The sequence below is a fragment of the Gracilinanus agilis genome, chromosome 2 (assembly GCF_016433145.1).
Source record: "Gracilinanus agilis isolate LMUSP501 chromosome 2, AgileGrace, whole genome shotgun sequence".
NCBI classification, from domain to species: Eukaryota; Metazoa; Chordata; class Mammalia; order Didelphimorphia; family Didelphidae; genus Gracilinanus; species Gracilinanus agilis.
Window position 1 is genome coordinate 699,853,066 of NC_058131.1, and position 22,650 is coordinate 699,875,715.

General features: G+C 39.7%; 1 protein-coding gene across 2 annotated transcripts in view; it reads right to left on the reverse strand.

The window, feature by feature from the left end:
- CCAR1 (cell division cycle and apoptosis regulator 1) overlaps positions 1-22,450 on the reverse strand; it is a 49,713-nt gene extending 27,263 nt beyond the window's left edge. Inside the window, exons 1-5 of one of the 2 annotated variants that reach the window (XM_044659195.1) lie at positions 22,359-22,450; positions 5,351-5,523; positions 4,906-4,950; positions 3,633-3,665; positions 2,158-2,351 (exon numbers count right to left, since the gene is read on the reverse strand). In XM_044659195.1, coding sequence (XP_044515130.1) covers positions 2,158-2,351; positions 3,633-3,665; positions 4,906-4,950; positions 5,351-5,523; positions 22,359-22,431 — 518 coding nt within the window. In that variant the 5' untranslated portion in view covers positions 22,432-22,450. The remainder of the gene's footprint in view (positions 1-2,157; positions 2,352-3,632; positions 3,666-4,905; positions 4,951-5,350; positions 5,524-22,358) is intronic. The other variant, XM_044659196.1, reaches the window with a different exon arrangement.
- Between the last annotated feature and the right edge of the window lie 200 nt (positions 22,451-22,650).

Below are 22,650 nucleotides of genomic sequence, written 5' to 3' on the forward strand. Positions count from 1 at the left end.
CCCCAGTTCATGTCCAGTTCATGTCAGAATGGTAGTTGGAGGGGGCACTGCAGAGCTGTGATGAGACTGACTAGAACCACCAAAAAAGCCACAAAAACAAGCTCTCTTCCTTGCTTCACACAACACTGATGACATGCAATCATCTATTGATGGGGATAATATATTACTATTCTTAAACCCACAAAGTGAGTTTCAACTATCAATCTGTCAATGAGTTATGACCTGACCTGATATTTTATTGCATGTTCATCTTAATTATTCTGAATTCCTCATATCCAGAACTAAAGATTTGACATTTTTATTCCCCCTCTCTCTGTCAGTTCACTAAAATGGTGAAAAATATCAATGAACTATTAAAGAGCTTAATGCTGGTAGTTTACTAGAACTTAGGGTTGGTGGAAGTGGGTTAACAGGTCTGCAGAATATTTACCAAGCACATTTCATTTTAGAAGTATCTGGCTCCAGTCTCACTTGGAAGACGACTGCATTACAAACTCTGTTCCATCCAAAATGGCAACTGAACACAAGAGTCCACCTTCCATCTCCATCCTTGGCACTGTGCAGTAGGCCACAGGAATGCTGTCTTCTACTCTCTAGCTGATTCCTGCAGTCTGACTGTACTTTCCAAATTATTCTCTATGCATTTGGTTTTGACCTTTCTCTCTGATACCGTTCTTAGAGCTCTGAAGCCTTCCAGCCTAACACAGGACTTCAACGTTTGCTGCTCTTCTACAGGCAAATTCAATAGGTGCCACAATGGTCAGTGATCTCTAGTCTCCCATTTCCAGCTGCCTTTCAAAAATCTTAATTGGGATGTCCAGTATATTTCTTAAACTTGCTATGTCCAAAACTGAATTCATTATCTTTCCCCCAAACCATCTCCTGCTCCACCCTTCCCTATAACTGTTGAGGGCAATTCCACTCTCTTGGTCACCCAGGCTCACAAGAGAGAAGCTATCCTGGACTCTTCATTATCTCTCATCAAAGTCCCACAACTAAGCTGTGCTGAGATGGAGTTTTCCTTTGTACCATCTCTCCAGTATCTCCTCTTTCTTCTTTGACATGGCCCCCTCTATGGTGCAGGCCCTCATCACCTCCCACCTGGACTGCTGCAAGAGCCACTAGTAGGTCAGCCTGCCTCAAGTCTTTCCTCATTCCAGTCTCTCCTCCATTCAGGCAGCAAAGTAATTTTCCTAAAATGTAGGTCCAACCAAGTTACCCTCCTACTCTCCAGTAGTCTCCATTGCCTCCAAGATCAAATACAAAATCCTGTTTGGTAGTAAAAGTCTGCCATCAATTAGCCTGGGCCCTTCCAACCTTTCTAGACTTCATACACTTTACTCCACATTTCTTGTACAAAAAACTCTTTCTCAACTCTGGGCATTTTAACTGGCTTCCCTAATGCCTAGATATCCCCCCTTTCTCAACCCCACCTTCTATGAGAACCCTGTCTCAATCCCCCTTAATGCAAGTGCCTTCCCTCTGCTGATTCTCTTATTTTTCCTATCTATATTGTATTCATATACTATTTGCAAGTTGTCCCTCCCTTAGAATGAGCTCCCGGAGAGCAGGGACTATTTTGTCTTTCCGGTATCCTGAACACTTATCACAGTACTTGGGACATAATAGGGAGGTACTTAATAAACTGCCTAACTTATAGACTTGGGGTCAGGAAGATCCAAGTTCCAGCTGGCCTCTGACATTGACTAGCTGTGTGACCCTAGGCAAGTAACTTCTCTCTCCCTCAGTTTCCTCATTTGTAAAACGGAAATAACAGAATCTACCTCAAAAGGTTGTTGTGAGAATGAAGTGAGATAACACATCTAAAGAACTTTTCAAACCCTAAAGAACTATATGTAGTTAATATAGAAATTAAAATAATTTAGTATTAGTAGTAAATCATTACAGATAAGCAATACTCAAAAAAGGATATTTTACCCACGTAGATAATACCAGAAGGGCCAGGCATGTCAATCGGCACATGAAAATCATCATTTCAATCCTTCTCTTTATTTTCTTTGCCTTACTAATACAAAAAATGTCCTGCATCGATGCAGGTAGCTTAGTCCTTTGAGGAATTCTTAAATCCTACTTTTTCCAGTGTTTGTGGAAGACATTAACTTTATGGCAATGGCCAAATGACAATACATAGCTTACCTGAGCTGGAAAAATACATCCTCATCCACAAATCCAAAGGTATCATGTAGCTTTGTAACAACTCCTGTGAAAACTCGCTGCTTCTGAGGCTGAGTTTGCTGCTGACTCGACCGTGGCGTGGGGTACGAAACAGTGATTTGTGCTGCTGGCTGAGGAGTGGACAGGCTCAGGCTTGTCGGCAAGGCAACAGCTGGCTAGAAACAAGGAGACCCCAAAGTAAGCTGTTGAGGACATGACTAGAGGAGCTTCTTAAGAGAGGGTGTGGACACAAGTGTACGTGATGAAAAGAGGAAGCAGCACAGAGTAATTTAAGTATGAGAAGGAGTAAAAACTGTAGGAACTATTTAGAAAAAAACAAAAAAAGAAGTTTTGAAAATCACTGTTCAACCCCAATATTCCTCTCTCAATCCCCTGCCCCACTAATCGGATTGGAAGAATTAAGGGTGGGCCTCATTCCACTCTTGCTTCAGAAATCACCAGGGTATGGGACAGATAGTTCAGGATGGTCTGAATCATTTCTTCCAAAGTATTAAGTGAAATGGGAAATAATCAGAGAAATTAGGTCAGCTCAATGGGAGTGTTTGCTTTGGGAATGGAAAGTCACACTCGGCATGAAGAGTAGGGAAGACATCCAAAAATATGGTGAGGTTCCCCAATATGGTCAGTCACTCTGTGACTAGAAGCTATTCCCCATCTCTCAACTAAGGGCAGATGTGGTTTTGTGGAGTAGAGGCCTGGTGGAGACAAGCCCCAGTGAATGCATCTCTTTGGATGAGAGGACAATTTCTAGTCTGGTAACACACTGCTAGATTTGTAATCTCCACCAGATGAAGACAAAGCCCTAAGATATTCCCCATGACCTGCAAAAGAAGGTAAAGTGCAGAAATGTAAGCTGAAAGTAGCAGAGGGTAGAAGAATCACATGTAAAGAAGATCTATTCCACTGGGGCTAACATGCATGGGGGAAAAAAGTTTATATTAGAAATGGAGATATTAAAATTCACTTGTCAAAGTATTAATGTCATTTAATTTTTAACCTTTAATTTGAAATCATCTCAATTTTAAGTAGTTTTTAGCATATGAAAAAACATGTAGCTTCTCTACTAAATGTGTTAGTTCTATGTTTGATACTATTGGGATTTTAATTTTTAGCTCTTTAAAATACAACTGATATGAACTATGAACACAATCTATTATAGCTTATTAACTTCTCCAAAAAAATCCACTGAAAACAAAAATTCACAGATAAGCTTAAAAGACAACTAATTTCAATATTTTTTTTGAAGTCCTCTTTTTTTATTGTCAAAAATAGATGAAAAGATTTTTATGACCAGAAAACACTAAGTAATGAGACATTTCTTTTTCTGGTATAATAGACATTTATCCATCAACTACTTGTGTAAGTACATTATGAAGATTAAGGCTGATCTATTTAACATTTTGATCTGAATAAAGAAATAATGAAGCCAAACTAACCTGTGTTAACAAGGTCTGCTGAGGTTGCTGCAACTAAAAATAGGGGGAAAAGTGAGTTAATTGCAGAACTGTAAAATATATGTACACATATGTACATGTGGCAAAAATATCTATCAAATGTTTGTGGCATATACATATATGTGCTTTTTAAATGGCAGAACGTTTTTTACCCATGACCAAATTTTCATTTTCACTTCAGTCGCAGAAAATACAAGTTACTAATTAAAAACCATAATACATAAAATACATCATCTTTTTCTATTCCTGTGAACTCTAGCTGTGAAAATATTTTGCTACTTTTTTCACTAGTTATCACTTCAGGCCATTCAATCAAATGAGCACGTGGTACCTTTCCTTAGGGCAATTTGACATAGGTAATAGCTAATGCTGGTATTGGACTCAGTCCTACTTCTGACACTGGCTAAATGACCATTAGCCTCTCTGAGCCTGTTTCCTCATCTGTGAAACAGAGCTGTTAATAGTTGAATCACTGACCTCTTAGGATGGTGTGGGCCTCAAATGAGATGTATAATTATTTTGCATACTTGATTCATTCCCTTATGAAAATGTAGTCCCCTGCACCACCCCCAAACTCTGCCTGGTTATTTCATCCATATGCTGAAAATATGAAAGAACAGACAAGACCAGAAGAATGGAAGAACCACACAGTCACATCCCCAGCAATGGCTTAGAGTCACCAGAACATTAACAGTGCATTCTGAGGCGGGAAGAAGTTGGCGCTGACCCACTAAATCCAGGACAAAGTAGAAACAATCTCTATGTAGAAATAATCTGTACCTCTGAATTTAACTGGAAGGGGCAGGGAAAATGTAATCCAAGCATCACATTTTGCTGTTTTCTTTTTCTAACAGTAATGAAATTTGTCCATGTGTATTTCTGTAAGACTTACCTTATTTTGAGAATTGGTGTGTCCTAACTTCAACTGATTAAAAACTAAAATTTCTCTATAATGTCACCTTTTAATATATTTTGTTCACACCCGACCCTCAATTGCCTCTAAGAGAGCTCAAAACACTTAGGACCATGGCAAAGGTCATAGGAGACCATTTCAACTCCCTCATTTGACAAGTGACCCCAGAAAGGGAAAATGATTTCTAAATTAGCAAGTGGAAATTAAAATGCTAATATAACAAATTGCAAAGTACACAGCTATTTTTAAAAAGTCATACATACATACATACATATATATATATATATAGATAGATAGATAGATAGATAGATAGATAGATAAGTCAGAAAAAAAGGAACAAACCTGTTGCTGTACACTATATAGGGCTTGTTGAGGTTGTGAATATTGCTGGAAAAAAAGAATGAAAACATTGTTCAAAGTAGTATCCAGAACTTTAACTAAATTTGAGAAAACTCTATCCAAACTTTACACATGTAGTAAAAAGTACACTGGAAGAAATTGTAAATAGTTAAATCTCATCATTCTACAATGAAGAAAATGCTGATTGTTAATGTAATAAAAGCCTTCCAGATGGATTTGAATAACCAAAAAAATCATTTTGTTAAAATTTTTTTTCTAAATTTTATTTAAATGCCCACATGTGATCTAGCCCAATGTAAGAACCATTAAACTTATGTCTGAATGTGTCAACACCTCTTCTCCCATCACTCAGATTTTCTTTGGAGATGCAATCCAACTGGGCATCTTATATTATAAACCAGAGCTACACGAACTGTTCAAGAGGTACCTGCTGCAAGGCTGCGGCGGCGGCCGCTGCTTGTTGCTGCAAGGCTGCCGTCTGAGTGAGCTGATAGTTCGCGGGAGTTGGTGTGGTAAGACCTGCTGCTGCCAGGGCCGTCTGCTGAGTGTAGATGGTAGGGGATGCACCAAGTAACGATGGTTGCTGAACCCCCAAAGCAGCTGGAGGAAAAAAAAAAAAGAAATCAGTTTGGTCCCCTTCTAAGAATTTCCCAATTCTTAGAATTAGAAATTAGAATTTCATTCATTCATTCACCCTCCTCCCCAGGGAACTGCTGTGAGGAATTCTATAAGCCTGGGGGACAGGGTCTCCTGGGGCTCTGGTTGTACAAGGCTGTACCTCATTAGCTGGTAAACTAAAAGCAGAGCCACAGGAACTCACCAAGGACATCAAGTCTCCCAGTGATTAGGAATGCACAGCTTTGCATGAAAGGAAGACCTGGAACATTCAAGGCCAATGAAAGTAAGATATCCCCCAATCAACTCTACACAATTCAATAATCTAAAATGACCTTAGTTACAAAGAAAGAATGTGAAAGAGGAAGTGTAGACTGCTTTTATTGTGCTTACCTTAACCTTACCTTTGGTCTTAGAATGAATACTAAATATCAGTTCCAAGACAAAAGATCAGCAAGGTTAGGCAATTGGGGTTAAGTGATTTGCCCAGGGTCACAGCTAGGAAGCATCTAACCTTACTTAAATTTGAACTAGGACCTCCTACCTCCAGGTCTGGCTCTCTGCCCACTGAGCCACCTACCTGCCCCATTAACTGGTATTTCTTTCTTAAATCTTCAAACACATTAGAGGGAATGACAATGACATTTAAAACCACTACTATGGTCTGGAAGCACTACTGAAAAAATCTTATCACTTCCAAAGAAGATAATCCTTAACTCTTTCTATTTTACTTATAGCAAGTTTTATCATAAGAGTAAAATATGCTTATCAGCATGGTACCTAAGAAGCACAACAACATTTTGTTGATTTTTGTGCTCTGCTATAGGAAGAAGGAGAAGTAAAGTGGATCGCCTGGTGTCCATAACTTCATTTTTTATTTTGCTGACTTTTCTGAGTCAGAATGACAGATTTATGTATTTACTGTTAATAATCTTGGAGTATACCAAAATTAAAGATTGCCTTGAAATAAAGAGGTAGCAGAAAGGGTTGAATAAGGACCCATAAAAAAAAAGAGAATTAAAAAGCAATTCAAACTTTTGTGCAAGTCAATTAAATGCATACAATTACTAAATGACATAATCTGCTTAAATATAAGACGGAATTTTTCACAACCTCTGGCTGACAGTCCCAGGGGATAAGCATTATGTTGTAAGGATGTTCTATATAGATCATTCAAGAAGCCCCACAATCTAATTCAGTGCTTCTGAGATTAGGATTGCCAGACCTTTGAAAAACTAGTTACTTATGTACATGGTTTACAATGGTTGCTGAAAGGTATTGCTTTTTTCATGTCACAAAATGGCCAGTCCTATTTGAAATGCTCATAAATTCCTATTGACTTCTTTGACAGGGAATGAAAGATGAAAAGAATCTGAGTATCCTTTATTGCTGCCCTTTAGATCAGAACTGTTTGGAGGACCTTTTTCTTTTTTGAACAAAAGGAATATTAAAACACAAAACAAGTCAAAGACTGTGTAAACTTCAAGGGCTATTTTAAACTTATATTTCACTGTATATTCCCTTCTTATCCTGATTTCCTTCTCCCAGAAAGGTAAGAAGTGGATGTCAGACTAGGACAGAATATCTATGTCTTCCATAAGACTCAAGAAAAAGCTAGAGTAAGGGGACAATGACATATAGTTTGACACTCAAATAATCAACCAACAAGCACTATTAAACAAGTCAGGCACTGTTGCATGGTCCTGGGAACACAAGGACAAAAACATCTCTCTGGAAGAGGTTACTTTCTTTGGGTGAAATGCAGGGATGCATATACAGAATATATAGAAAAACATACAGAATAGATACAAGATAACCTTTGGGGAAGGAAGGCTCTAGCAACCAAGTGGACAGACCAGGAAAAGCCTTATGCAAGAGGTGATACTTGAGTTGAATCTTTTTTTAACCCCTTACCTTCCGTCTTAGAATCAGTACTGTATAATGGTTCTAAGGCAGAAGAGTGGTTAGGGCTAGGCAATGGGGGTTAAGTGACTTGCCCAGGGTCATATAACTAGGAAGTGCTTTGAGGCCACATTTGAACTCAGGACCTCCAGTCTCTGGGCCTGGCTCTTAATCCACTAAGCCACCCAGCTGCCCCCTAGAGTTGAATCTTAAAAGGAAACCAAGGATCAAGGGTTTCTAATTGGGGAGAATTTATCCTAGGCACAGAAGACAGCTGGGGTTCGTATATAAAGGCACCAAAGTGTGAGACAGAATGTCATGTGTTAGGAACAGCAAAGACGTCAATTTGGATGAACCGGGTTATGTGTAAAGGGGGGAAATCTGAAATGAGGCAGAAAAGCAAGGGTGGAACCACATCAAGAGCTTCCAGGGTGGAACAGAGTAAGCATCGAAATTCAAAAGAAATGAGGCATTGCCACAGAGCTGATGTGGGTAGTCCTACACATTAGCAGTTATTCTGGAAGCTTGCCAAAAGGTGGACACACTGGAGTGAGACATTTGAGCCAGGAAGAGCAGTCGGAATACAACTGCAACAGTCAAGGAGAGAAGGGAGGTGGGCCTGGCCTGGGGTGGGGGCTGTCTGTGTGGAGACGAGGGGACAGAGTGAGAGATGTTGTGACAATACGGCTACGTGGGGTAGCGGGGAGAGAAGGAGGGAGAAGATGCAGTTACAAACCTCGCAAGCAAAAGTATGGCGATGCCCTGAGCAGAAACAAAAAAGTGTGGAAGAAGCCTGGGTTGGGGGAGAAAGACAGCAAGTTCTGTTTGGTCAGGAGAAGTCTGAGATGTCAGGTTGGTGACCATCTATCAAGCTTCTCTTGGCTCTTAGCACTCCAACATAAGGTTCTTGTTCAAATGACAGTAGACACAACTAGAAAAACATGATCCTGTCACTACAAATGAAAACTGGCCGCAGGGTATGAACAAATCAAAAGAAAGTACAAATGGTCCCCAATGTGTCAGGTGGACCATCGTGCTGATCTTATAGAAGGCCATGGCCCAAAGCCCCTAAGAGAGGCAGGCACGGGGTGGCTGTGATTGGCGGCAGTTAAGAGAACAAGATCATGGTGAAGCCTTTTCCTTTGACTTCATTTCTACTATTGTTGGCAGGTTTCTCCATTCTCTACTTTAGATACCATCAAATTGCTCAAGACCCTCTGCTTATGTTAAAGACAAATGCAGTAATGTGAAGCGAAGACAACGTGCCAGGATATCGCAGGTGAGCCAGAGAAATATTCCCTACACAGTCGACATAATCTGAATTTTTAACATATGATTTTTCTTGAATGACTGTTTCACATTTGTCCATAAAAGCTATGTTGTGCACTCAAATCCATTAACAAATATTTGAAACCAGTGCAACAGGCAAACAAAAGGAAAAACAATCCTTTTTTAAAGGACATGAAGCTGTGTGACCCTGGGCAAGTCACTTGACCCCTATTGCCCACCCTTACCACTCTTCTGCCTTAGAACCAATACACAGCATTGACTCCAAAACGGAAGGTGAGGGCCTTAAATAAATAAATAATTAAAGGCAAACAACATGAGCTACTTTGCTTAATGTTATATGTCTGTTACCTATACACCTAGTGCTCTGTTTTTTTAAAATCAGGATAATAATCAGTCTAAAGCAGTGATGGGCAAACTACAGCCCACTGGCCAGATGGGGCTCCCGGAAATATTCTATCTGCTGCCCAACATTATTGGGATGAATACAATGAGTAGGATACAGTACAACGAAACTTCCAAAGAGTTGCCTTAAAAACAGACTGCCAGAAGAGAGCATTTCCTCTCCTTTGGCCCCCTCTTTTAAAAAGTTTGCCCATCATTGGTCTAAAGAATAGGTTCCTTCTATCACCAATAACTAAAGTCTCAAAAGAATGAAATAAAATAATTGCTATTTTCAAGCTTTGCAAATTCATGACCTCAATGACTCAAAGTTCAGCAGAAAGGCCTATGGTAGGAGGACAGAGGTAGAAACATATGACCAAAAATAATCTGCATATGATAAATGATGTAAAAAACATCCCAAAGGATTTTTAGGACCAAAAAAGGTAGAAGGGCAATCATGTAGCAAGAGACACAACAAAGAAACAGAGCTTGTGCTACTTGGTATCCTAAAGATATCAAACGAACCATGAGAAGCACTGAGTGCTGTTTTATGAAGATTTATCAAAGCACATTTATGAGAACTGTACAGAATGAGAAACTGTATGGGAATTGTGATCTTTGCTGAATGTATTTTCCACATTAAAATGACAGATACACAAGAACAGAGCTGTCAAACATGCAAGTACTAAAAGCCTAAAACACTCCTGGGTCAAGCTTAACCAATCTAAAGTGTAATTGGGAAATATTTCACACAATAAATATAAGTACAAAAAAAAGACACTAGAACACAAATAATGTTAATATGCAGTTTTCCAAGTCAACAGACATGCACCATCCCTATTCTCAGGTGGCCCCATTTTTATTTGAATTTGACACCACTGCACAAGAAACTCCAGATGTCAAGCTGAAGGAGAAAACTTTTCATTAATCTAATCCATAGGAAGGTAAGGGAATTTTCTTTCAAAAAAGACAGTCCATCTGCTGCTTTTCTTAATCTACCTCTACTAACACAACAACAATATTGAAGATTAAATAAATTGGGTTGATAAAGCAGCAGCAGGGTTTGAAGGGACTGATACCAATTCTGAAAGGCCTATGGCACTGTGGGTAAAATGCTATCAAACAGCTAGAGAGAAATCTTTTGTGAAAGGAAGAGTCAATTGATATGACAAACTTCTTATTTTAAGAAATATCTCCAGCCACCTCCACCTTCAGCAACCACCACTCTGAACAGCCAGCAGGAAAGACTGCCAGCAAAAAGGATCAGACTGGCAGTGGTGAGGGAATTTTTAAGCAATAAAATATATTTTAATTAAAGTATGTATGTACATTATTTTAAAACTATGATAAATACTACTGTGTACTGAATAGACTACAGAATTATGTAAACATAACTTTTATAATGCTCTGGGAAACCTAAAAATTTGTGTGACTTGCTTTATTGAGAGTCTGGAACCAAACCCACAATATCTCTGGGTATGCCTGTATATGTCTTTTTCTGAAGACCTGGAAAATACCACCCTGCCATTCAGGAGTCAGAAAAAAGGTAGGGGCTGAGAGATTAAATACTTATTTTTTAAAATCTTAGAGCAGTTGGATAATCTCTGGGCTCATAGACTGAGGAAGAAATAAAGTTGGCAGAGGAAAGAGAATAAATAAGTTTAAGGAAGATAACCCTAAGGATCAGGAAAAAGGTATGCCATTTTTTTTCTCCTATACCCACACCCCCTACCCTGAGACTCAGAACACAAAAGAGGCCAGTCTTTGCCTTCCAATGTGCACTGACAGCTCTGAAAAACAATTTGTTTACAAGCTTCAGATCATCTACATCATAGTAGTATTAGCAGCCTAATCATGAAAAATTATCTTGTTCCAGAACAATCAGATATCTGCAAAATAACACACACACAACATTCTCAGTTGATTCTCATGACAATACTATGAAGTAGGCCCTCATTTTTTTATTTTTATTTTTATTTTTTAGGCCCTCATTTTAAAGATGAGGAAACTGAAAGGGGTTAAGTGACTTGTCCAGGGGCAAGCTAGCTAATAAGAATCTGCAGCAATGTTCTAGTGTACGAGATGACTTGTTGTTTCCAGGCCCAGCTGGCACTCTAGCCACTGCACCATCCTGCCATTCTAAGCCTCAAATCAAACTCCTACCCCCATTCCAGCTTCCAGGTGACAACTGAACTTTAAAAAGAAAAAAAAAAGATCAAGTTTTATCACATCCTTCTTCTATGAACAGTTATCTTGAACTTCCTGCGGCCTCAGGAATCAAGTTTAAATTCTTCAGACATTTGAAGCCCTTCCCAAATAGCTCCCACCTTTTAGCTTTAATGCATCCCACTATCCTTTATACATTTTAGCATCTTTCTTGCAGTTCCCCAAATGGCACCTTCTCCTCCTTCCATGCCTTTCCACTTGGATGCCTCAGATACTCCTCACCCACACCTCTATCTGGTTCACTCCCAAGCTTGACGCAAGAGCAACCCCTTCCAGGAAGCCTTTTCTGATATCCAAGTTGTTAATGTCTTCTTCCACAAAACCCGCCTTGTATTTGTATTTATTGACTGGACACTTCTAGATGTGTATGCACCTGTCTATCTGTGCTGACTCCTCCTTGAGGGCAGGGCTTTGGATTTCTTTTATCCCCAGAGTCTGTCTGGCCCAGAAGTATTGAACAAAGGCCTGCTGCTTAGCAGAAGCTTCCTGAAGAACACCAAGTCATCTAGTACACTAGAACATTGTTGCTAGGAAGGGCGATTCCTCTTCTACTCAGGGTGGCTGAACCGTCTCGAGGGAAGCCCCTGCCAGGCCGCTGTGTGTCTCAGAGGGGCCCAGACACAGGCCTCCCTGCTTCTCCCCTGTGCCTCTACCACCTCCTGGTATCACCTATGGATTCAATTTGTGTTTTCTGAACTCTGTACACGAGCATTCCGTCTCAGTTCAGGCAGCCTTTCCCCCGCGAGCCGGGCTCTGCCCGCCTGCGGCTACAGTCTAGCAGGAGAGTAACTGACGCGCCGACAGTGCTGAGGGTACAAAATAACACGAGATGCAACATGCTGGGGCCAAGCTGAGGGAAGAGGCGGCATCTGAGAGGGGCTTCGGGATCTGAAGGCTGCGTGCCACAGAGGAAGGAGTGAGGGAAGAAGAGAATGAGGGCACAGAATCAACCACAGAAAAAAGCAGGGAAGCAGCCTAAGGAAAGCCAACTAAGCCTGGGCAGCCTGTTTCCAGTATGATTAGAATAGACAGAAGGAAAGAAGCACGCATTTATGAAGCTCCTACCACATGCTAGGCTCTGTGCTAAGCATTAGACAAATACTATCTCTCATTTTATCCTCGCTACAACCCTGAGGCATATATTATTATTATCCCCATTTTGCAGCTGAAGAAACTGAGGCAAACAAAAAGTAAAGGATGGACAGGGAAAGGAATAAGCATTTATTAATCTTGCAAGTGCTTTATAAATATTATCCTGCTACATCTTCACAATAAGCCTTTGAGGTAAGGACTGTAATGATCCCCATTTTATAGTTAAGGAACCTGAAGCCAGAGGATAAGTGACTTGGCCAGGATCACACAGCTGGGTACATACCCAAGGCCAGATTTGAAATCAGATCTTCCTGACTCCAAGCTCAGCACTCTATCTACTGTGCCACTTAGGCATCTGAGAGCAATCCAACGTTGTAACTAATTTCTGCCCCCAAAAGTTTCTTAATTTATAATCTGGTTAAGAAAGCAAGAGTACTCACATTAAGAAACAGGAACGCAACTAAACAATTAAGTAGTACTAATAGAAGGCCGTGTGGTCTAGTAGAGTGAAGTTCAAATATGGCTTTTACTGAAAAGCTGTGCAAACACCAGAAAGCCACTTTTTCTCTGGAGCTTGGCTTCTTCCATCATAAAATAAAGAAGATGGACCAGGTAGTAGCCAAAAACCCCAAGCTTGAAATTCTGTGTTCCTATAAATACAGCAGGAGTTTAAAGGGTTAGGAAGAACACCCTGGAGGTCTTATGCCTTGTGAAATGGATGTGTAGAGTTGTGTGGCATTCTAGGCTGGTAAGAACAGGAAAAGTGGATAAACAAAGGTAACATGGGAGGAGGTCAGGAATTCATTTGCTATGTGCCTCCAATGTGTAGAGACAAGCCTTCAAATTTAGCATCAGAGTTAAGAAAAGCAGATAAATAACTATTCATGCAACATGGCAGACTATGATAAAAGCAATAAAAGAATCCAAATTGTGGAACTTTGCCCAAAGGCCTATAAAATAGTGCATACTCTTTGATCCTGTAACACCACTACTAGGTCTGTATACAAAAGAGATTTTAAAAAAAATGGGAAAGAACTTTCTTGTACCAAAATATTTATAGCTGTTCTTTTTGTGGTGGCAAAGAAATAGAAATTAAGGAGAATAGCTGAACAAAATTGTGGTATATGTTGGTGATGGAACACTATTGTGCTGTAAGAAATGATAAACAGGACAATTTCAGAAAAGCTGGGAAAATCTACATGAATCCAAGCAAGAGAACATTGTATACAGCAACAATAATACTGTGGAATGATCAACTGTGAAAGACTTAGCTACTCTCAGAAATACAATGATACAGGGCAATTCTGAGGGACTTAAGACAAAGAATGCTGTCCACCACCAGAGAAAGAAGAATTGGAAAGCAGATTATTTTTCACATGTTTATCTAAGTTTTTTTTCCTGGGGTTTTGGTTTTATATGAGTATTCTCTTACAACAGTGACCAATATGGAAATATGTTTTGCATGATAATACATGCATAATTGAAATCAAGTTGCTTACCATCTCTGGGGGTAGGGAGAGAAGAGAGAGGAGGAGACAATTTGGATCTCAGAATTTCGGAAACTGTATGTTGAAAATTGTTATTACATTGTAATTGTAAAAATAAAATATCTTTTTTTTGTGATTTTTTTTTTTTAAATTTTAAACCCTTAACTTATGTGTATTGACTTATAGGTGGAAGAGTGGTAAGGGTAGGCAATGGGGGTCAAGTAACTTGCCCAGGGTCACACAGCTGGGAAGTGTCTGAGGCCAGATTTGAACCTAGGACCTCCCGTCTCTAGGCCTGGCTCTCAATCCATTGAGCTACCCAGCTGCCCCCCAAAATAAAATATCTTTTAAAAAAATCCAAATTGCTCTTGCAGCTTAGAGGGAGAAGTCAAGAGTCAATTCTCTTCACTTCATCCTTAATAAGTTCCTATCTGGCACTCTACTCTGTGATACAAAAACTAGAAAAACCAGGGAAAATCAGAAGGAAAGAATATTTGAACTGAACTTTGAAGGGTGGGCAAGATTTAGTAGAAGACCAGGAGAAAGGCACTAGAAGCATAAAGAACAACACTACAACAGGTACAGAAGGGAAGCACAGGGAATGCTCCATTAACACCCAGTTGTTCCTCCTGGTTAGGATGGCAATGTGTAAGGTCTAGGGACAAGCTGGGACATCATCCTAAAGCCAAGTTCAACTCCAGCTAAATGGTTCCAGGGATGAAGATTCAAACTAAAGGCTGCAGGTGAGTTGGTAAGGTATCTAGGTAGGTGACTGCAGGTGCAGAAATAGCCAGAATGTTGGAGAGGATGTGGCAAAATTGGGGCATTAATGCATTGCTGGTGGAGTTGTGAAATGACCCAACCATTCTGGATGGCAATTTGGAATTATGCCCAAAGGGCTTTAAAAGACTATCTGCCTTTTGATCCAGCCATACCATTGCTGGGTTTATACCCCAAAGAGATAATAAGGAAAAAGACTTGTAAAAAATATTTATAGCCATGCTCTTTGTGGTGGCAAAAAATTGGAAAATAAGAGAATGTCCTTCGATTGGGGAATGGCTGAAGAAATTGTGGTATCTGTTGGTGATGGAATACTATTGTGCTCAAAGGAATAAAGAACTGGAGGAATTCCATGTGAACTGGAATGACCTCCAGGAATTGAAGCAGAGTGAAAGGAACAGGGACGGATACACTGTGGTTCAATCGAACATAATGGACTTCTCTACTAGCAGCAATGCAAGGATCCAGAGCAAGGGTGAGGGACTTATGAGAAAGAAAGCTAGTCACATTCAGAGGAAGAAAGGTGGGAGGAGAAACACAGAAGAAAAACAACTGTTTGAACATATGGACTGTTTGAACACATGGGCTGATGGGGATATTACTGGAGATGTAGACACTAAACAATAACTCTATCCAACTATCTATAAGGAATTAGGTCTTAATCAATGATACATGTAAAACCCAATGGAATTATGCGTCGGCTACAGGGGGTTTGGGGGAGAGGGAAAGAACATGAAACTATGGGAAAATATTCAAAATTTTAAAAAATTTAAAAAATACCAAAGAACCAGCTAGACACAGGTCAGAAAAGTCTAAACTGAAGCCAACAAAATCTGGGTTGGAACTAGGGTCCAAATCCTGGGTCAAAGACCCCCTCAGTACCTTGACTGCCAGTATAACTTATTGTGGAAGCCCCAAATTTGCAGTGGGTGTTGTGTGATACCAGTGTTGCTTTATTCAGCTAGCTAGTCCCAGGCAAGATCCATGGAGGAAAGCAGGTCTTGGACCCTGGCAGTTTCTCACCCACAGAATGCAAGGGAACAATGTCTAGGTTATAGCAGAGGCAGACTCTAGGATGGGTACAATGTCCAACTCTAGAACTTCACTAGAAGACAATACCTGGACTCCTAAGACTTGAAGGCACATAGGAAAGCGCAGAATCTGGCTCTGGTACAAAGTCCTAACCAAAGAACAAAGGCAGTAGACATAAGCAAACAAAGAAAAACTGCCCCTCCAGTAAAGAAATATCAAGGAGGCGTCAACTGAAATCATCACAACTAAGACTTTAGAATTAAGAATGGTTTGTCCAAAAAGACTCCAAGAATGGATATATGAAATGAGACCTAACAAGAAAACTGAAATCCAAACTCCCAAGAAATAGAATAGATTTGAGAAAGAGATGGACAGCAATACCCACATAGTCAAAAGCTTGAAAAACAGAATAAAACAAACTGAATTCAAAGGGTCAAAGAGTCAATCTTTAAGTGACAGGCATTGTAACCATTAGAACTAAAATAAAATAACCCCTACACTGCTCCCCACATTCAAGAGAGAGACAATATGTGCTTCTACAAATAAACACAGAATATATGTAAAAGAAAAACAGGTAGTTTGAGGACAACTGGGGTGTCCATGCAGAAGGCAGTGCCTGAGCTGAATGTAGAAAGAACTATAAAAAGAGGTGAAAAGGTGTAGGGCATGCTAGGCACAGGGCAGGAGATGGGAACTGCGTGCAAACAACAGAAAGAAGGGCTACAGAATGTTCAAAGTGCAGTTGGAGACAGGTTGTGAACACTTCTGAGTGCCAAATGGAAGCCTAGAAGTCAAGAGGAGATAGGGCACCCTTACTGTTTGCCAAGGAGGAGAATGACATAATGAGACTTGTGCCTAAAGAAAATCACTTTGGCGGCTATGTGGAGGGACTGAGTGAAGAGAAGAAGTGAGTAAGGAGACCAGTGTAATGGTGAGGTAAAGAGATGATAAGGGCCTAAAACAGGATGGTGGCCATTTAGTAAGAAGGGGCTAGATGGCAAAGATGTGGTAGCAGTGGAATCAAGATTTTGAGAAATGAGTGTATACTGGAGGGCAGGAATTAAGAGTGAAAAGTTTAGGATAACACTAAGGTTGCAAATCTGGATGGTGGTGCCCCTGATAAGAACAGGGATGTTTGGAAGAGGGGGTGCATCTGGGTTGAAAAAATTGTTTGGGACATGCTAAGTTTGAGATGTCTACAGAATACCAGGTTTGAAAAGTCCAATAGATGAGCTCAGGAGAGAGCTCAGGGCTGGCTATATAGATCTGGGAGTTAACCCTGAAGATGATAACTAAATTCTTGGAAGTGGATAGGATCAACAAATCAGCTAGCATATAGAAAGACTAGAAGAGGGCCCAGGGCAGAATCTTGGGAAACAATCACAACCAAGCAACAAGCTCTGAATGATGAACCAGAATAGACAGAAAGGAAAAATGAGAAGGAAAAACATTGTCAAGAAAATTAGGAGAAGAGACAGTATCTAAGTGGCTAGACAACAGTGCCAAATATGGCAGAGGTCAAAAGGATGAGGACTGAGCAAAGACAATATATTTGGTAAGAAATCACTGGTAATTTCGGAGAAAGCATTTTCAGCTGAGTGATAAGGCTGGAAGCTAGCCAGCAAAGAGGTAAATGTGTAAATAAAATGAGAGGAAGTAGAGGGATTGAGTACAGAAAGCTTTCTCAGAGAAGATGAAAGCTAGCAGAGATGGGAGAATCAAGAGATTAAAAAAAAATAGGAAATACTGCATGAGTGTAGGCAATAGAGAGGGAGTTAGTATATATGGAGAGAAATTGAAAATCAGAGAGGGAACTTAACACAGTCTCCATGAGAATAAAAGGACAAACCTGAGGACGGTTTTGAAGGACAGTCAGCAGCACTATTGTCTGAAGAGGGATAGAAAACACAATAATAATAACCAGTGTGAGGGGATATAGGCAAAGCTAAGGGTTCTGATGGCAAGAACCAGAAAGACAATAAACCAGAGTTGTCATTCATCTTGCATTGTAGAGCTGGCCAAATATTTTAATATATCATCTATCTTTGGAGATTATTATTCCCATTTTACAGATAAAGAAACTGTTCCAGGGAAATAAAGTGACTTATCCTTGGTCACAAGGCAACTAAATAATTAGGGCTGACAGGATTCCCATTTGCTCTAGGATTCCAGGCCAAACACTATTTTTATTATACTTCCCAGGTGCTAGGAGTGGGGCAGAGATATCTCAGATAAAAAGCTGGGTAAAAGACTAAATATAAGACAAAAGAGAAGGAAGAAACAAAAAAAGCTTTTAAATTAGGTTCAATCAAACCTTAAGAGGAAGTCTGGAAAGGTGGAGAGAGAGCTGGGCCCCAGAAGCCCTCCAACCTTTATCAATGCAGATGACCGGAGGCAAACCACTAACCTCCTCCCAAGGCTATTTAAGGCAACTCTCCAGGATTAGGCTGCACAGGGAATGTCTACCAGCACAAAAGGAAAAGGCTTCCTCAAGGAGGAAATTGCAGGGCCCCACTTTCTCCAATCTCACCACTGTTCTACCTTTCTCCCCAGTCTCTTCTTCCAACCTCATCATTCAACATAAACTGCTCTCTCCAGAGGCAGTTAGGTAGTAGCACAGTGGATAGAGTGCCAGGTCTGGAGATGAGAGGACCTAGGTTCAAACCCTACTTGAGACACTTTCTAGCCATGTGACCCTGGACAAGTCATTTAATCCCCATTCCCTAACCCTTGTCACTCTTCAGCAGGGGTCGGCAAAGTATGGCTTTTGTATTGCTCTCTGCAGGAGCCATAAAGTCAATTTTTTTTCAGGCACTGTACAGCTCTCACGAAATTACATTTTAAAAAGTGTGGCATTTATGGCTCTCACGGCCAAAAAGGTTGCCGATCCCTGCTCTTCAGTCTTAGAATGAATACTAAGAAAGGAGAAACTGCTCTCTCCAAAGGTACAAATGGCTTAACTGCCAAATCTGAAGTCATTTTCTCAGTCCTCTTCCTGATTGACCTGATGCTCTCTTCTGGCCAGGTTTTCAGGACACCATTCTCTCCTAGTTCTCCTACTGCCTATTCGACTTGTTCCTGTTTCAGTCTCCTTTGCTGGATACTGACCCAGATCAAGCCTGCTAACCATGGCTGTCCCATAGGACAGGATCTATTTATTCAATCCTAACCTCTCTCCAGTTTCAAATCTATCTCAAACTGGATATACCACAGATATGCCAAACTCCAGTAGCCAAAACTAAACTCACTATCCACCCCCAAAACTCTTTCCCTTTTCCTATCTTTCCTATTAGTGCTGAGGACACCACTGTTCTCTCCCATTCCCTAGGCCTGCACCCTAGATGCCGTCCTGCTCCTCATTCTCACCTCCTTCTATTAGCCAATCAGTTGTCTTGTCATTTTGACCTTTGTCCCATCTCTGTACCTGCCCCTTCTCTCCTCTTACACAGTCACTACTACCCTGGTGTAGACCCTCATAAAGTACAAAAGCCTCCAGGCTGGTCTTCCTGTCTCAAGTGTTTCCCCACTCCAATGCATCTTCTTCTCAACTGATCTTAAAAAGCAGGTCTAACCATTTCACCCTCCTCCTTCACCCTCCACCCACAACATACACAATTCAATTAACTCCAGGGGCTTCCTTCAGCTTCCAGGATCAACAATAAAATCACCGGTTTGGCATTCAAAGCCTCTTACCCCAGGCTCCCCTTTCTACCTCTCCAGTTGTCTTTCACTTTCCTCCCCTCCACATATTCCGGGACACTGGCCTCTTAGCTACTCCTAACAGCAATCTGGCCAGCTCCTGACTCTAGGTGTTTTCATGGCTGTTCCCAGTGCCTGTAATGCTCTTCTTTTTCATCTCAAGCTCTGAAGTGTCCTGGCTTCCTTTAAGTCCCAGATAAAGTCTCATCATCAATAGGAAGCCTTTGCCTTTGCCTTTCCCTCATTAATCTTAGAGCCTTCCCTCTGAGATGATCCCTTATTTATCCTGTCTGACACAGTTGTTTGTAGGTTGATTCCCCCAATAGGATGGGAGCTCTTGGAAAGCAAGGACTCTTTTCTTCCCCTTCTTGGTATCCCCAGCACCTACCACAGTTTCTGGCACATTATCAACATTTAATAAAGTGTTAGATGGCTCTGCCTGATCAACACAGATAAAACTGAGGCAATTTTTAAAAAAACCTAAACCAAACAGTCAAGTTATAAAGTATCTATGTATTTGCCAAAATATTTGGGATCATTCTAAAATATTCATTATTATATACAATTAGTTATGCAATTTTTATAGAGCTGTTAGCAAATAACTTATTAATTTAAATAACAAATGAGAAAAAGGAAAATGTCAATCTTGTTGGGAAATTTAGTTAGTAAAACAAATTGAACAAATGGTCTACTTACCAGCACATTAAAACACATACAAGAAAAAAAGGCAAAATATTTCATTCTCTCTGACAAACTACAAACACTATGCTACAACCTATAGGAAGTTTTAAAAAAAATCTCTTATCGCCTTTCTTATGGAATGAGTATTTGAAACTTTTACCTGTAAATATAAGAAGCTAGGGACAAGTAGGTGATCTATGGCTACAGTGTTCTCTTGGATCAGAGGTGAAAGTTGTGTCAGTGTTTCATTTAAAATCTACCTAAAAATGAAGGCAGGGCAAGTACAAACTTTTCAATAGCTGCCAAGAATGCTATTCCCTGAAATTAAAGAATATTTCAATAGGTAAATTCACATTAAACAGCTCTATATGAAAACCTGCTGCTGGTTTTAAGTTGAAAGCTATGGCTAAATCATAATGAAGGAACCTGCTGTGTCAATTTAAACAGTATGTGTTAGTAACAAAGCAGTAAAAATTTTTGATGACTTTTTTTGGTATTGAACATTTCTGCTTAATAACACATTCATAATAAGCTTTACAGAAATTATTAAAGGATTAATACAGTGTTGTGCATAAGCATGCATACTATTCTAATAAATCCCATTAACATTTGGAATTCCCAACTTCCTTGAAGCCAAGAATGAAGTTGGTAGAGAGAGCTACATTCAGTGTTGGCTGGTTGACTTTGACAAGTTCATAAATCATGTTGTTTCCTTCTTCCATCTCTAACAAAGCAATAACATTTCTCTTCCTGAGGGGTGTGGAATTCATTCAATCCATTAAAAACAATACAACAATGTTAGGGGTATATCTGTTATTTTAAGATTTTTTAGTAAGATTATATAAATATGCCACATTTTAGCTGCTACTTGAACCTAACTATATGCTAAATATGTATGACATATTAAGTTAGGCTATCAAAGAACACTTCTGGGCATACAGCAGATGCTTAATAAATTCTTGTGAACTTGAATAGAAGGCCAAGAAAAGATTTCTTCAAGATACAATAAAGTATTACTGGTACCAACGGCTAGTATTTGAATGAAAGTTATTCACTATTCAATTGTTAAAAACCTCCCCAAAATTAACTGAAAAGAAACACTCAATTTAAAGTTGTCCCATCTCTAAATTCTAAAAACCTTACAATGATCTTAATGGCAATGAACTCTACGTGCTCATTTCATTCTAATTTTAAGACAGCTCAAGCAAAAGATAATTACTGAGGCTAGAGCCTGACTCATGCTCAGTCTCTTTGGAACTAACCTAAAATTAGGTTTTTTTAATATATTATATATCAAGTGCAATTTAACAAAAACAGATTTTGAGACAAGCAGTAGAGTCAGAAACAAAGCAGTTTTCAAACAGAACAACCTGAAAATCTGCCAAAGACGCAAGTATTCAGGCAGAAGAAACGGACAGCTCCTTTTCTAAGACCTTACAGGGAAGTTCTTGACCTTCTTAACCCATCATCCAGTTCACCAGTATATTCAAATACTGAATGTGCTGCTAGTCCATGATCTCCAACAGATAAAAAGATCTCTCAGAAGTTGATATCAAGAGAAAGATGGAAAGACTGGAGATCTAACCGATAAGGATAAGGAAAGCCAAAAGAACTGTTCCTACGTGAAGGAAAGGAGAGAATGACATTGAAATACAGATGTATCATTTCAAAAAGGGTCAGGAACTTTCGTTTGTTTCATAAAGATTATCTCCTTCCTGACCACAATTCTATGTTTATATCAGTCAGCAAGCATTTATCATTCAGTCTTAGATAGGGAGTCATCTTTTCCCCACTAAATTTATGTAGAACTCAAAGCCATTATTACTATGGGGGAAAAAAAGCCGGAATAAGCAAGTCATTCTTACATATCTGCTTTTAGGAGTTATTTGCATACACTAGCATCTTTTAATGCCAAACCAAGTGAAAGCTAAATGCTATATTTATGATCTGGTGATCTACACAAATATACAAACACCCTCACAAATATTTTAGAGTAAGAATTGGTCTTTTATTAGCTTAGAACTGTTGTCAAAGTTCCAGTCTAATAAACTCTCACCAATTTCCAGCATTTTAAACACTCTAAAAAAGTCTGGTTAGACTCTTTAAGTTGCTTTCTGCCTATATATTTTTGAAAGCAACTTGCCACTTAGTTGTGACAAAGATCCTAATATTTTCCCAACAAATATGCAGCTGAAATGGCCAACAATATGACTTCCAAAATGTGCAAACAGAGAGGGTTTATGGGCTGACCTGGCTGTGATACTGCAGTGGCAGTAAACTGAGTAGCCCATGGTGGATTCTTCTGTCCTCCAAACTGAGCCATGGTGTAAGACAAAAACCTTTGGATGCTTTTCTTCTACAGCAGTGATCTATTAAGGAAAAAAAATTAAACTTTGTTTTGAATTTCTATCAGTCTATGAATTCAGAACACGATAATCACTCCCAAAGAGCTAGTTGGGGGAGGGGAGGAAGCGGCAGTCATGGATATCTCAGAAGAATCGGTTGAGAACAATTTGGAAGAAGAGACTTCTCAGCATCCAAT